The 17,306-nt window shown below is 34.6% G+C and overlaps 2 protein-coding genes across 2 annotated transcripts; both read right to left on the minus strand.

Moving 5' to 3' along the window:
- Positions 1–3,529: 3,529 nt before the first annotated feature.
- LOC122723290 lies at positions 3,530–4,168 on the minus strand. Its single transcript, XM_043955074.1, has one exon. It carries the CDS (start codon positions 4,166–4,168, stop codon positions 3,530–3,532), a length of 639 nt encoding a protein of 212 aa, XP_043811009.1.
- A 7,416-nt stretch (positions 4,169–11,584) lies between these two features.
- LOC110620396 (non-structural maintenance of chromosomes element 4 homolog A) lies at positions 11,585–14,587 on the minus strand. Its single transcript, XM_021764117.2, has 7 exons — positions 14,220–14,587; positions 14,040–14,120; positions 13,493–13,742; positions 13,297–13,393; positions 12,690–12,906; positions 12,507–12,598; positions 11,585–12,261 (listed from the first exon to the last, which is right to left on the minus strand). Exons 1-7 carry the CDS (start codon positions 14,407–14,409, stop codon positions 12,016–12,018), a joined length of 1,173 nt encoding a protein of 390 aa, XP_021619809.1. The 5' UTR covers positions 14,410–14,587; the 3' UTR covers positions 11,585–12,015.
- Positions 14,588–17,306: the final 2,719 nt, after the last annotated feature.

A 17,306-nucleotide genomic window follows, 5' to 3' on the forward strand; every position in this document is an offset into this window, starting at 1 on the left:
GCATGGGGCTCAGGGTTTCCCTGCATATCTTCAATTCGGTATACTCCTGGCTTGACTACTTTTGCTATTCTGCAGGTCGGTGCCAACTTGCCTACTGCCGCTCTTTTTCCCGTAGCCTCCAGGTTTCTCAGGGCTAGGTCTCCCACCTTTAGGCTTCTTTCCCTGACCCTTTGATTATAATAGCGGGCTGCCCGTTGTTGGTAGGCGGCAGTTCGGACTAGAGCTTCCTCCCTGACCTCCTCGAGGGCGTCTAGGTTGCTCCTTAATTTGTCCTCGTTAGTGCTCTCGCTAGCAAATTGGACTCGATGAGTGGGGATCTGTAGCTCGACTGGAACTACGGCCTCTGTGCCAAAAGCGAGTGCAAAAGGCGTTTCTTTAGTGGACGTTCTGGGGGTAGTTCGGAGTATCCACAGGATGCTGTTGAGCTCTTCCGCCCAGTTCGCCTTGGCCCCATCCAGCCGCTTCTTCAATCCTTGGAGGATTGCTCTGTTGGTGACCTCTGTTTGCCCGTTGGTCTGAGGATGGGCTACTGAGGAGAACTTATGCCATATACCCATGTTTGCCGTAAACGCCTTGAAGGCGTTGCAGTCAAATTGCCTACCGTTGTCTAAGATGAGTACTCTGGGTACGCCAAATCTGCAAATGATGTGTCCCCATACAAAATCTATCATCTGGCGGGCTGTGATTGTGGGAATTGCCTCCGCCTCTGGCCATTTTGAGAAGTACTCCACAGCCACCACTACAAACTTTCTCTGCCCTGTGGTCTTGGAAAAGGGTCCTAGGATGTCTATTCCCCATTGTGAGAATGGCCACGGGCTGGATATGCTAGACTGAGGGGTGGCTGGGACCTTGATGGCATTGGCAAACCTCTGGCATACATCGCATTTCCGGACGAACTCTTCTGCCTCTTTTTTTTACAGTGGGCCAGTAATATCCTTGCCTAAATAATTTATTGGCCAGTGTTCCTGCTCCTTCGTGAGCCCCGCACACTCCTCTGTGTATTTCTTCCATCACCTTCATTGCTTCCTCCGGGCTTACACATAGAGCCATGGGCTGGACTTCCCCCTTCTGTACAAGGTTCCCCTCACTGCTTGGTAGTTAGCGGCACGAGCTACTACCTTTCTCGCTTCATCCTTGTCTCTAGGGAGCTTTCCTTTTTCCAGATATTCCAGGTATGGGGTCATCCAAGTCTTGCTTTGTTCTACCTGTAATACAGTGGCTGATTTAGTAAAAGCAGGTGTGCTGACATGCTGTATGTATACTTCATTAGGGAGCTGTTCTAGTTCTTCCTTGGATAACCGACTAAGCAGGTCTGCTTCTTCGTTTTCTTCTCGAGGTATTCTTTGGTATTTGATGAGGGTTCCCCGACCCTTGAGCTCAGCTTCTATGGTTTTTACCTTCGCTAGGTAATTCTGCATGGTTGGATCTCTGGCCTGATATGCCCCAGTTACCTGATTGATCACCAGCTGGGAATCACTATTCACTTCGAGGTCGGTTGCCCCTACCTCCATTGCCACCAACATCCCATTTATCAGGGCTTCATACTCTGCCACGTTATTGGAGGCCTTAAATTCCAGGCGTAGGGCGTAACAGACCTTAAATTCTCCGGGTCCTTTAAGCATTATCCCGGCGCCACTGCCCCCGGCGCTTGACGCCCCGTCTACATACAACTTCCAGCCGAATTCTTGGGGAGGCTCTTCTAGCCTCCCATTCCTCGACGCTTCAGAAGATGACTCTCCCCGCTCCTCGTTGAACGAGCATTCTGCTATGAAATCAGCAAGGGCCTGCGATTTTATAGCGGCCCGAGGTCGATACTCTAGGCAGTAAGGGCTAATCTCCATGGACCAAGCGAGCATCCGCCCCGATGTTTCCGGTCTGCACAGAATCTTCTTCAGAGGTTGGTCCGTCATCACTACACCCTGATGGCTTTCCAGATAGACCCTAAACTTTCGGACTGCTAGCAACAGGGCATATGCCACCTTTTCAATATTCAGATATCTGACCTCGGCATCCTTAAGCACCTTGCTTACGTAGAACACCGGCTTTTGTTCTCCTTCATCTACTTTCACCAATACTGCACTGATCGCTTGTTCAGAGGCTGCCAAGTATATCAGAAGTTTTTCTCCTTCCAAGGGGCTACTGAGCACATCGGGTGAGCTGAGGTAGCCTTTGAGCTCTCTGAAAGCTTCTCGGCAGTCTTCCGTCCATTCGAAGTTTGGTACTTTTCTCAACTTCTTGAAGAATGGCAAACATTTTTCTGCCGACCTGGACATAAAGCGGTTTAACGCTACTACTCTCCCTGTCAGTCTCTGGACATCCCTTACACAGGTTGGTTCTGACATATTCAGTATAGCTTCTACTTTCTCTGGATTGGGCTCGATGCCTTTCCCACTCACCATGTATCCTAGGAGCTTTCCTCCTCTGATGAAAAAGGCACACTTTGCGGGATTCAGCCTCATTCTGTACTGTTCTAACACCTCAAATGTCTCCCTCAGATCTATCATATGCTGCTGGAAAGTGGGGCTTTTAACCACCATATCATCTACGTAAACTTCTACATTTCTGCTGATCAGATTTTTGAAGATTTTGTTCATCAGTCTTTGGTATGTTGCCCCGGCGTTTTTCAGTCCAAAGGGCATGGCCTTATAGCAGTAGGTTCCATCTTCTGTTATGAACGAGGTCTTTTCTTTGTCCGACCTGTCCATTGGGATTTGATGATAGCCAGACATTGCATCCAAAGAAGACATGTAATCGAAACCGGCTGTAGAGTCAACCATTTTATTAATATCAGGGAGGGGATAACAATCTTTAGGACATGCCTGATTTAGGTCAGTAAAATCTATGCACATCCTATATTTGCCATTGGCTTTTTTGACTAATACAGGATTTGCTAACCATTGCGGGTACATGACTTTCCTAATGAAGCCTGCCTCTTCTAGCTTCAGTACTTCTTCCCTGGTGGCCTGTTGTTTCTCCTTTCCTACCACTCTCTTCTTTTGCTGTACTGGTCTGGCGTCGGGGAGGACGTTCAGCTTATGGGTCATCACCTCAGGATCAATCCCAGGCATGTCAGAGGGCTTCCAGGCGAAACTCGATGCGTGACCTCGGACGAGGGCCATGACTTTAGTTTTTTGTTCTTCAGTAAAGCCGGCATTGAGACTGAAGACCTTATCTGTCTCTACCTCTGATAAAGAAAAAGTCTCCAACTCTCCGACTGGCTCTGTTCGGGCCTCTTTCATCTCATCCCTGACCTCTAGTACTTCTGAGTCGAGCCTCTCTGCTGCCGAACTTGGTTCCGCCACTGTGGCTAAGTATACTGCTCTTGCCTCTTCCTGGCTTCCCCGTACTACTCCCACTCATGCCTCTGTTGGGAACTTTAATGCCAGATATCTGATACTGGTGACGGCCTCGAAGTCAAATAGTGCAGGTCTCCCCAGGATTGCGTTGTAGCTCAACGGGAGTTTGACCACTAAAAATACCGCATAATGGGTTCGAGTTCTCGGTGTTTCGCCTAAGGTGAGAGCTAGCTTCACTTTCCCTTTACGGGCACTGGTATTCCTCCAATCCCCTTGACCGGTGCTTGGTCCCGGACTAGCTGTTCCTCAGGGATTCCTATCTGCTGGAAAACCCGGTAGGGTAGTAGGTTTACTTTGCTCCCATCATCCACCAAAATCTTCTTGACTCGGTAGTTGTGAATAACTGCTTCAACGGCAAGGGCGTCGTCATGGGGCATCTGAACACCCTGGGCGTCTTCCAGAGAGAAGGTGATGGCCACTGGAGAGTGTTCGACGACCTGCATGACCTCGGCGTTGTTGCTTTCCCCTTCTCGACTCCTTTTCTTTCTCCTACGGCTCATCCGACCTCTGGTTCCCCCAACGATCATGTTGATGGTTCCGCTGGACCCATCATTCACTGTTCCAGCTCCCGCCCTTTCTGGCACTTGGGCTGTTGGATTGGGATGAGGCCTCTGTTCCTCCGGTCTATTCATGAAGTTCTTGAGGTGCCCTCTTTTTATCAGCCTCTCAATCTCTGTGATTAACTGGAAGCAGTTATCGGTGTCATGGCCGTGTGTGCGGTGGTACTGACAATATTTGTCGGGATCTCGCTGGCTTGCTTCCGTTTTCATAGGCCTGGGCCATTGGAGAAACTCCTTGTTTTGGATAGCCATGAGCACTTCGGCTCTAGAGGCATTGAGTGAGGTCGGCTTCTCGGGGACCCACGGAGGGAGTGGCCTTTGGTCCCTTCGCTCCCAGGGTTGTCTGTAAGGCTCTAGCCTCTTGCCATGCTTTTTCTCGTGCCTTTCTGATCTCTCTTCCTCTGGTGTTTTCCCCTTCTCTGTTGCTCCCCTGGTGAACCTGCTTGTCACCAAAGCATCGTCCTGCCTTATGTATTTTTCAGCCCGCTTCATCAGCTCGGCCAGTGAGGTCGGAGGCTTCCTGCTCAATGAGCCAAAGAATTCGGCCGAGGTCGTCCCCTTCTGCATGGCTTCTACAGCTCTTCCCTCATCGAGCTCAGGGATTTGCAGGGCCTCCGTATTGAAACGAGCAACATATTCCCTGAGCGATTCGTCTCTCCTTTGCCTTATCGTCTCCAGGTAGCTCGTCTTCCTATCTGCGGGCACTCTGGCGATAAACCGGCTGATGAAGCGAGTGGCCAGATTTCCAAAGCTGCTGATACTTCCGATCTCGAGGCTGTTGAACCACGCCCGTACTAGCCCTGAGAGCGTCGTAGGGAATACCTTGCACATCAAGGCATCGGAAAGAGTTTGCAGCTCCATGAAAGTCTTATAGTTCAAGACGTGCTCCCGGGGGTTGCCAGCTCCGTCGTACGCGGCCATAGGCGGCATCATAAATTTATTGGGAACGGTCTCCTGTTGTACCCACTTCGAGAAGGGCGAAGAGGTGGGCAAGATAGTTTGGTTCTGATCCTTCATCCCCAGCTCAGCCAAGAGCTGCTCTCTCATCTTTTGCAGCTTTTGGTCTACGCTCTCCTCCTCTTGCCTGAGTTTCTTCTCCTGGCGGTACTCCTCCTCCCATGTCTCGCTGCCCATTCTTCCGGTTGTTCCAGCAGAGTAACTATCAGCCCCACCGTTCTCAATCATCTCTCTCACCCTCCTTCCATGAACCCTGGCCTCCGGTTCTTCCTCTTCCCCAGCTCTTCTCTCCCTTTCTCCGGTTTCATGGTTAACTGTTTGGGGATGGTTGTGGGTAGGTTGAGATTCGTTGGTCTGGGGCTCTTCTACCACTGGTGATACGTTTGCTAGGGTGCTAAGGCCCCGTTGTTTCATTATCTGCCCCAACCAGTGGGCGGTGTTTTGTAGTTGGAGGGCCATAGTTTGGAGGTCCTGGTTGGACAAGGTAGCAGTGGAAGCATTCCCCGCCAAGCTTGGTGAGGGGTTGAAAGGGATGGGTGTTTGGTTGTTTGGTATTGTAGGACTGGAAAAAGAGAACTGTTGTCCTTCCTGAGCAGAGCCCAGGTCATTAGGGGTATTGACGAGATTATTTTCGTTATGGTTAGCCATTGTGGATCTTAGTGGGTATTGTAAGAGTGGAACTCCGGCGATGACAAGATCCCCTTCGTTCCCACAGATGGCGCCAATTGATGATCTGAGATCCAGAAAATAGGGTTTTACAATGGGTTCTGTAAAACTGGCAAAAAAGTCCCCTTCTAGGGGAGAGTATTTCCTCTTTTATATGTTTCCTTTTGTCCGCTAGTGACGGGTAACAGAACGTGTGTCATTGGACCACCTGTCCCTGCTACGTTGATACGAATGTACGAGGGAATCAGATCTCTACCCCATGCGTAACGGCCCCCTGATTCTCCCGGACGCGCGTTCGGGTGGTTCCATACTTCCAGGTTCCGAGCTGGGCCGAAAGATAAGGTTAAGACTAGGCCCAGAAGAAATCTGTCCATAGGGCTAGAAGAATTGGGTCGGCCTGATTGAAGAAACTGACTGGAGCCCAGTCTTTAAGCTGAGTGGACTGGATCTGGTTCTTGGAGGAGGCTTAAAAGCCTTCAGATTATGGGCTGCCCTAATGGGTCTGACCTTAGATCGAAGCGAAAAAACCCAGCGGTCATCAACTTTAATTATACTCATATTATTTGTAGTATTAAAAAATTATCACAATTATCATGTCACTTGCCACATGCCATATTACCACACTACGTTAATAAGAAAAATTTTGTATTTTACTTTTTAATAAAATTTCACTCTATATTTTTATTTTTTATCGATTAAATTCTATTTTTTTAATATCTAATCAAATGTATCTATTATTATTTATATAATTTGAGACTTACAAAATTATTATAATACTCTTTTTCATTATTAAATATATTTAAAAATTATTATTATTATCTTTTTTAATTTTTATTAATAATTTTATAATAATAATTTATTTTAGTTTTATTTTTAATAAAATTATTATCAATCAATTTTTTTTAAATTTGACTAATATACTTATTATTTAGCATTATTTTTAAAATTATCGGTAAAAAAATAATTTTATTAAATATATTAGTCAGGATTATTGAAAAATAATTTAAAATAATATTTAATATGATTTAATTTAAAAATATTAAAAATAATAAAATAATTTTTTAAAATTTTGTTAAAATTATTTTTTTAACTCTCAAATATAATATAAATTCATCACTGTTTTAAATAAAAAAATAAATAATTATAAAAAAATTCTATATTTTTAATTTTATTGTAATTTTATTTTAAATTTTTAAATTATTATTAATTTTACCCTTAAATTTGCTGATGTAATGTAATATACTCACGTGATGTTACCTGGCAAGTGACATAACAATTTCGTTAATTTTAAAATATAATTAGAATAATTTTAAAAGATAAAATTTTAATTAATAAATAAAAAATATAGTATAATTACAATTAAATTAAAAATACATACTCGATAATATATCATATTTTACATCGATGAACGATGAAAAAAATTACATACTTATTCAGTAAATATTCAATTACAGCCTTTTAATTTCATTATTTTTCTATTTTATCACTCAACCTCAATTATTTTTTTAAAATTCATTCAACTTTAATTCAAATACCATTAAACTCTTTCTAATATTTATATTATAGACTTATAGGTTAATTGAATTAAAATAGTATTACTCGTATCATATAATTTTATTTTTTTTAATTAAAATTTAATAAATTTTAGCTATTTATAATAATATATTAATTTATACTAATCACATCATGTAGAATTGTTTTTTTAATTTTTAATTATTAAATATAAACTTTTTAATCCTGTAAATAGAATTAGATTTTTTACTCATTTATCCATTCATTTTTTGTGAATTAAATATTAACTAAAGAAATAAATAATATTCAATGTTAAATAAATTGTAACAAATAAAACAAATAAAGATTTTGTTTGAGGTAATACTATTGGGATAATCCGTTTATGGATCTCTGGGCTTTCGAATTCAGGCCAATTTCTTTAATAGATCTAATATTAATATTAAAAAAGAATAAATTTAGAGAGATTTTGAAGGAAAGAGAAATAAACATATTTTTTTTATTTCTATTAATATGAAAATCTCTAATAATAACAGATAAAATAAAGTAGTACGATAATAAAATTAAAAATATTTTTAAAAAAATGAATTTGAATAAGAAATTATAATCACATGTAGGTAAGTATTTAGTCGATTCGATTTAAAACAAAACTGAATAAATTAAAAATTGAAATTTTAATATTTATGAAAATTAAATCGAATCGATTTTGATAAGAATCAAATCGAATCGAATCGGTCTAATTCAATTTAATTCGATTTAATCGGTTTAAATTTTTAATAAATTTTTTATTTTTACACTTTATTTTTAATATTTTAAAATTTAATTATAATATTTTAACTTTAATGATTCAATTTTTCTATATTATTGAAAATAATATACTATTATCACTAATTAATTTGATTCAATTTTTTTTAATTAAAATCAAATCGAATAGAAATAATCAAAATTTTTAAAATTAAAAATTAAACTAAACTAAAATAATAAAAAATTAAATTAAAATTTTAAATTAATTTAATTATATAGGTTTTACGGTTTGAATCGCATATAAAGTATGTAGACTTTTATTTTATTCTTTTACCTTTTATGGTTATGTTAGTCATATGATTTCATAACAAATATTGACCTGTTGGCTACTCCAATCCTCACCATTGATATTAGTTTTTTTTTAATCAAACGGTATATATTATTATTGAAAAATCCATTAAAGCCTAAGGCCTACATTAGAACTTAATTTGATTAAAGTCTCCAAGGTCCCATATAGTAGAAATCCAGACCAAGTGCAAACCCTAAAGACTATTATTGACTTGGATTTGACTTGACAACAAAAACCTTCTTATCAAATTAGAACTGTCTGCTCTTCCTCTAGAAAACTCCAGTCACCAAAGAATATCACATTTGTAAAGGCAAGAAACTAACACAGTGAAATTTAAGAAGAATAGATAAAAGACATCCGGACTTTCTCCAAACACATAGATACAACTATGAAGGGTGAACACTTGGTCGATTCAGTTTAAAATTGAATCAAACTGAATAAATTAAAATTTAAAATTTTTATATTTATAAAAATCGAATCGAATTGATTTTAGTAAAATATTAAATTGAACCGATTTAATTCGATTCAATTTAGTTTAATTTGATCGGTTTGAATTTTTTATAAAATTTTTAATTTTTATGCTTTGTCTATTAAAATTTAATTAGAATATTTTAACGTTAATATGATTTAATCTTTTTATATTATTAAAAATAATATATTATTATTATTAATCGATTAGATTCGATTTTTTTTTAATTTTTTTCTGATCAAAATTAAACTAAACTAAAATAATCAAAAATTTTTAAAATTATAAATTGAAACAAATTGAAATGAATAAAAAATTGAATCGAATTTTTAAATTAATTTAGTTTAGTTATTTTTTCAATTTGAAGTAAATACATCATTCCTACTAAATGTGAAAATAAAAATTTTATTTAACAAATTAATATTTAAAAAACTTTTATAAAAAACTAACTTTTAATTAAAATTAAAAATTAGTATTAAAAATATATATGTTATTCTTTATTTTGAGCATTAAAATATGATTGATACAATCATTTTTATAAATTAAACACATATTAGTAGTTTATTAATTATCGACACTCGGTAAAGACAGCTGAAAATTGGAAGTTCAGTATTCAAAATTTACCATTTTTATATTTTTATCTTTAATGATAAAATAGTAAAAAATAAATTTAAATTTTTAATTTTTTTAATAGTGTTTTCACCATACAATTCAAAACAAACAAATATAAAAAAATTATAATATTATAAATTAAACATTTTTCGATATGCTCTGAAACAGTAATAAATAATCATTTGATAATTACAAAATCCAGCAAAATCCAATACATTGAACCCAACATTTGCAGCATGTCTCATGTTTCGTGACACTTACGTCTTGTTTAGTTAGAGTAAATTAACTAAAAACTTTTAAGTTTCTAAAAAGTTGCTTATTTTTTTTCTTAACTTTTTATGAACTTACAAATTTTATTTCTTTGAAATAAACGAAGTAATCACTATATGAATAAGTTATTTTCTGAGAAATTATTTTTTTAAAAATAGAGAAATTAAATTAAATAAGGTTTTAGTTATTTGTTTAATATCTATTTCTTTTAGAAAAAAATTCAATTTTATTTAAAAAATTTAATTTGTTTCTATTCATAAAAAAATTTATTTAATTAGAATAAAATTTAATTGAACTATTTTATATTAGATAAATTACTCATTGTTTTTATTATTTCATAACTAAACCTTATAAATAATAATGTTTTTATCATGAAAAATCATTATTAATATTTTCATAACATTTAAAAATTTGAGTTTTACATAATTTTTTATTATTAAAAATATAAAGATTGTTTTTTTAATTAGTAAATAATATATTAAAATTTTCAATATTAATTATTAATTATAAATGTATTAAGTATTAATAGTTGATATTAAATCAAAATAATTTTTGTAAAATGCAATTATTAATAAAAAAAATAATAAAATAAAATAAAATAAAATAAAAAAGTTTACTAGAGCTAATTAAGTAATTTTAATATAAATAAATTTAAGTGAACTCATTTTTTCAAAATTTTAACGTAAAATTTATTTTTAATTCAAAATTAATTCTCGCAAGAACGGAAGGAAACTGAATTTTTATGCTATTAATTTTGTTAAACACAACAAATTTTTTAAAAGAATTCTTTTTTTATTTTTTTAAAAATTAAGCATTCCAAGACAAACCAAATCGAATTCATTACGGTTAAAATAATTTGTTTTTCAATTTATAATTATTTTTATTTAATTTAGTTTGATTAAATTTTAAATTTTGATTTTTAAAATAATTTATTAAACCATTAAACTTTAAAAATAATAATTAAATATAATATTAATTATATCACTGATAATTTATAAAAAAAAAATAAAAAATAGTTTATTGATTGTATTTTAAATTTTTATAAAATAATAAAATTTTTTTATAAAAAATTCACACTACACTTAGCCACATTTGTAGTGTAATCATTAATACATGTAATTAATTTTATTTTTTATTAAATTATTAATAATATGACTAATTTTTATTTTATAAATTTAAATGTTAAATAGGTTCAAATTTTAATTTAGGTGCTTAATAGGTGAATTGGTAGCCATTATTTTATTTTATATTTTTTAACGTACTATTTTATTCTATTATTGCCGCGTGCATCACACTAATACATTTCTGTCAAATGTTGACATGAATTTCGTCCTTCCATAAATTCAAAGTTGATTTGAAAGTGCAGATCTTTCTATTCATGAATGGCATAAGAAAGGATGGGGAATAAATGGGGAATATATGGAAAATTGAAATTTTAGTATTTATGAAAATTAAATCGAATTAGTCTGATTTTATTTGATTTGATTTTTAATAAATTTTTTATTTTTTATATTTTATTTTTAATATTTTAAAATTTAATTAAAATATTTTAATCTTAATATTAATCGATTCGATTTAACATTTTTAATTTTTTTTCTGATTAAAATCAAATCGAATCAAAACAACTAAAATTTTTAAAATTAAAAACTGAACTGAACCGAATTAAATAAAAAATCAAATCAAATTTTAAAATTAATTCGATTTGATCAATTTTTTCAATTTGAACCGAATACTACCCGCGCTCAAGATATCGAACTCTAATGAAATGTTTCTTTTTGGTTCAAAAAAATAATAATATTATAGATTGGATCAGGGCCTAAGACCCGGTACAAGGAGGAAAGAGCCAAAATACATTACAACCCATGATAAAATTTAAATTTGAAAAATAAAAAAAAGCCATAGCTGACAGCTTACTCCAGGATCAAATAATGAGTCCAAAACCCAAATTCTCTTATTCTAGAGACCCAACCATCACCAGAAACCGATCAGTTGAGAAGAGACACATCGCCAAATGTCATTGCCGGAGATGTTGGAAAGTAGCTTTGACTGGAAGAATTTTTATCCTCAATATGGTAAATCATAATCACTCAAACTTGTGAGAATCCCAATCCACTATTAAAACATGACAAGTAAAAGAAAATATTTTTCTAATACAAAAATAAAATATTACAAATGTACAACTACAATCACTTTTTTCTCCCCCTGAACTAAATAAATGTAATTCTTACCTAATTATCTTCCTCTTCAGCCCTTTCTAATTCTACCCATCTATGATCAAGTCTGAACCAGCACAAAATTCACCAAGTGCAGATACAGAAACTCCTTAACCATCTTTGATCGAGGCTGTGAAGAGCAACCAAAGCATCCTCACATTGCATAGAATCCCAAGATGCATATAAGTTAGGCTAATTAGCTAATATAGGCGCAATAGAAGCACAACAAAATTATCTATCTTGAAGCCACTGGATTCACCTGAAAATCACATCATATAACAGAAATTTGTTGACACCTTATTCACATGCCAGACTAAGTGAGCTTACGCTTACACCTAAAGGAGCCAATGGCTTTTGTAGCTTCAATTTCAGGAGACTCTTCTACAACTGAATCTTCTTGCACAATAAGACCACGGTTCCTAGAGAATTTCCTGATCGGTGTCCTGTTAAGCGTTCCTTGGACTTGGATATTGTTAGTTGCAGGCTCCGATTCAGAAGTGGCCAAACTTTTCCTATCTGGCATTAGCTCGTCACCATTAGACACCACATTCATCATTAGCTGAAAATTGAATATTGGCAAAACATAATTTAGAATGCGAGAAAATCATGAAATGACAAATTGGCATTTCGCAAATCCATACAACATTGTAGATGCATCTCAAATAAGTGGACTGTCTCAGGGCCTCTAGCAAAATCACATACCATAAGAGAGTTAAGAGAACCATGCACTAAAGGATGAAACTAAATTACTAGACCTATAGGATAGAATGGCATTCCACATGAGAAATTATTTCCTATTCTTACCTGCCAATCCTTGAAATCAAATCTGAACACAAAATGCCTAAATGTGACTTCTCCTGACATTACAGAATTGGCAGCAGGAGCATTCCTTGGTACTGAAGATGAGAAAAAAGGTCAAAGACCAGCCAAAAGTATAGAAAATTAAAAATGCAACAGTAGAATTTTGTATAGACTGTCATATCTTACAGACAAAGTGAGCACCGCTTTCATCCATAGTTATCTGAACCCGCCCATCTTTAACTAAGAATGACAGTGCAAACAAATTCTCCACAGTCTGTGCAAAAGACCTTCTATTCAAGATCAAATTTTCAAGTGGAACCCGTTTTTTCCTCCTTAAAATCTCAAACATTGTTGACATATTATTATCAGTATCTTTTTTCTCTTCTGCCCCAGTATTATCAACCTAGAGAACGTGAACCACGAAACTTGTCAATGCATATTGTTTAAAGAACATGGAACAGCACATTAATACTTCATAATTGGAGTAGCTTGTCAAGATGCTATCTAACAAAAGCAGGTGGTTCTCTATTATAAACATTTTAGAAATTTTAGACATAAAAAGGGACTATGCAAACATGTCATCTAACAGCACCAATTCAATTATGAGAATCTGAATCTGGTTAAAGATAAGTGACACTGCTCGTACTCAAGCAGCAAAACAGGAATCTCCATTCACCCTTCTCTTGCTTATGTAGTTGCTTATATACCCGCTAAAGAAAACACCATTTTATATCCTTCACTACTCAAACTTGGAACATAATAAATATAAGAGGATGCCAAAAAGTCACATCACCTCCTCCGGTTGAGATCTTTCTGTTGGCCTTGCACGTTTTCTATTATTTCTAACTGGGATCCTCCTTTGCTTCAACTCGGTATTCATTGGTCCAACCCTTAATAAAATAAATAAGTAAATAAATAAAGAAAAAAAAACATAATTGTACACCAAAAGGTAAAACAAAAGCGCAATGTTACAAGCACAAATAACTCACATTGTATTGAACCCATTACATTTCCTGAAAATAGGGGAAACAGCAAGCCCAATCTCTTTCCACTTGATCAAACTAGACAAATTTTCTTCATCCAGTGTTCTATTCGATTGCCCAAACTGTGAGAGCACACAAGAAACAAAGTCTGCAGCAGTAATGCCCTCGTTTGACTGTGATTTAACAGATGACACCAGTGTGCTTGTAAGACCCAGTAATGCTTCTGCATCCGCAACTTGCTCTCTTGGTTTTTGCACTGCAATTCGAAGATGGGTTTACATAAATCCAAGAAATTCACATTTATGTAATTATAAGAGAAAGAGGAATATATGTGGCAATATTTCAAAATAATACATAGAGCATTTGTAAAGTAATAATCCAAATGTAGAAGAACATCAATTAAAAGAAATTGCTTAAGTTTCCCCTTCTCTTTTTGACTTTTACACGAATCAACATGCCGAAATTCCATTATCCCTGAGATTGATCCATTTTCCCAGCAACCAAACACAGGCAGTTCAAATTTGAAATTTGAAACTAAAGAATAAAATATTACCATGCTGGTGCAAATCTTCGACTTCCTTAATCATGGAATTAAACTTTTCCGAATCCACTCTCGTTAAAACATCTCTCTCATCTGCAAAAAGAATATATTAAAGAAGCAACAAATTAAAAGAACCAGCAACAGAATCCTGAGGAGAGAGTAAAACAAAGAAGACAACAGAAGATGCTTAACCATTGATCTTATTATGTAACGCAAGATACTTAGACCGGAGGGCCCGTCGATCGAGTTCATGTTGTTGAGTGGAATCGTCTCTGCCGGAGCCAACGCGATTCCGACTCATTTGTTCACGCTTTACTGCTCTGAGTTGTCGGTCGTTGGCATTCCTACTATGAGTAGGTTCTCGATTCAGAGTTCTGCCCATAATACCAGGTTGTCCAAAAGGGAGATTTTTGTGAAAGAAAATTGAATTTCTTAGAAAATAATCTTGAAAGAAAATTGAAGCTCTTATACAATGAATTTTCAGAATGGAGGGTGTTTTCCCGCTCCAGTGAAAAGTGAGAAGAGCATATTTTTGGGGTTGTTTGGGCTTTCGGGTCTTTTATTGGGTTGGGCGAAATTTTCCATTGCCCTTTGTTTGGTTCCTTAATTATGCAGGAAACAAACAGAAATTACGGAGGCAAGGTGGGAAAAAAAAAAAAAAGAATGTGAAACAATTACTATGTCATTCAACATAAGAAAAAATATGCCATTTAATTAAGAAATCATTTGTTGCGTGGAAAATATTTTTTAAAAATTAAACATAAAATATTTTTTTAGTAAATAAGTTTTTTTTAAATTAATATTAAATAATAATAAAAAATGAGTTATTTTTTATAAAAAATATTTTTAAATATAAATTATTTTTTAAAAAACAAATAGAGCTTAAAGGGTATTAAAAAATTTTCATATAAATAATATTAATTCTCTTTATTTTTATTGATTTTTCATCAATTTGAGTAGAAATATTTTGAATTTATTTAAAAAATTGAAAAAAATAATTTCATTTTTTTGAAAGAATTTTTCTTTCTCTTTCTACCCAATTTTTATCTTCTCAATTCAAACGAAGCATTGTATATGCTAATATATACTTTTATTTTTATTTCAATTTTTTTTCACTGAAATCTCATTTTTACTTAAAAATTATAAATTTTTAATCATGCAGTACTCAATAGAGTGTCTTAATATCTGCGGTACCGCTGCTTTAATTGTTGTTAGTAAAATTATTTTTCAATGATAATATGAAAAAATATTAAAAAGTAATTTAAAATTAAATTTAATAAGTTTTGTTAATGAAACAATAAAATAATAAAAGTATTCTCTTACAATTTTAAAATTAATTTTTTAACAACTTAAAAAAATTATACTTAGTAAACGAATAAATCCAAAAGCCCTCTTTTCAGAATTAATAAATTTACAAAAAATTAATTTAACTGATTTTTATTCAATTGATTTTTTTAATAATTCTCTTTGTTTAAAATAAAAAAAATTTAATTATTTATAACTTAACAATTTTATTTTGGCATGATTTATTTTCTACAATAATAATTTAAATTAATTTTAATAAAATCATGCATGTTATTTTAAAAAATATAAGTTGAATTTTTTTATTTTAAATAAGAAATTTAATAAAAAAATAAATGAATTTAATTGAATTATTGTGATTTTTTAATTTTAAATAAAGAATAAGAAAAGTTTAAATATTATATGATTTTATAAAAATTTATTTAAATTATTTTTTTATAAAATAAATTACCTCGAAGGAGGAAAATAAAAAACAATAAGAACGTCAAATTATGTAAAGCCTATAATCATGTGGTGATGATAAATTTGCAATTGAAAAATCTCATAATCAATTAAAAAAAAATTAACGTTGCTTAATAAATTACATTTTGACAAGGGTAATAGAACTATACAAAAGGATTTAAATTTTACAAAAACTCATACCTAGTATAAAATAAAATCACACTAAAAAAATAAAGTAAAAAATAAAATTAAAGAGACAAAATAAAATAAACAACACAAAACTAAAAAAAAATAAATTAAATTAAATAATTCAAATAAAATCAATTAAATCAAAAAAATAATAAAATTATGAACCAAATCAATTAAAATTATGAATTAAATGGTAAAACAATGAAAAATTTTAAATTTTTTATATAAATTGATAACCGCCGGATTTCTTTGCCTCAGACCCTGATTTGGCCCATCAGGACGGCCCGCGACTTGAAGGCCCCTAGACTTCCCGATTAAGCCCGATCTACCCACTCAGCTTCGAGACTAGACTCCTATTAAACCCCCCAGTCAGACCGGCCCAGCCCATTCGGCCCTGAGACCGGACCTCTCCTGGGTTCGGTCTCTTTCTCTCCAACCCTATTATGAGAAGAAAGGACAGTAAGCCCAGTCACTTCGCAACCCTGTCCGCTCGCGTGTCGGAGAGAATTAAATGGCCGCCTGACACAGGGAGGGTCACTGCATTATCTATACGTACGAGCCCATACGACAAAAAATGTGGTCCTGTAGCAGAAAGGTCGTGACACGCCACTGTAAAAGTATAATAAAAGGAGAGACACCCTCCTCCCAAGCCAAGTTTTTCCTAAGCTTACAGAACCTTTTGTAAACCCCATTTTCTGGATCTCAGATCATCAATTGGCACCGTCTGTGGGAAATGAAGGAGATCTTTTCGTCGCCGGAGTTTCACTCTTACAATACCCATTGAGATCCACAATGGCCAACCATAATGAAAACAACATCGTTAACACTCCCAATGACCTGAGCTCTATCCAAGAGGGGCAGCAGTTCTCTTTTTCCAGTCCCACAACTCCAAACTCCAATCCCTTTCAACCCCTCGCCAAGCTTGGCAGGGAATATGCCCGGAGCTGTCTTGTCCAACCAGGACCTCCAAACCATAGCCCTTCAACTATAAAATACTGCCCACTAGCTGGGGCAGGTGATGCAACAGAGGGGCCTTAGCACCCCAATGAATGTGTTGCCGGTGGTAGAAGAGTCCCGAACCAACGAACCTTAGCCTACCTTCAACCATCCCCAAACCAACAATACAGAAACTGGAGAAAGGGGGAGAAGAGCCGGGGGAGAAGAAGAACCAAAGGCTAGGGTTCATGGAAGAAGGGTCAGGGAGTTGATAGAAAATGATGAGGCTGACAGTTATTCTGCCAGAACAACCAGAAGAACGGGAAGTGAAGCATGGGAGGAGGAATGTCGCCTGGAGAAAAGGCCCAGACAGGAGGAAGAGAGTGTAGACCAAAAGCTGCAGAAGATGAG

The sequence above is a fragment of the Manihot esculenta genome, chromosome 3 (genome assembly GCF_001659605.2).
Source record: "Manihot esculenta cultivar AM560-2 chromosome 3, M.esculenta_v8, whole genome shotgun sequence".
Classification (NCBI taxonomy): domain Eukaryota; kingdom Viridiplantae; phylum Streptophyta; class Magnoliopsida; order Malpighiales; family Euphorbiaceae; genus Manihot; species Manihot esculenta.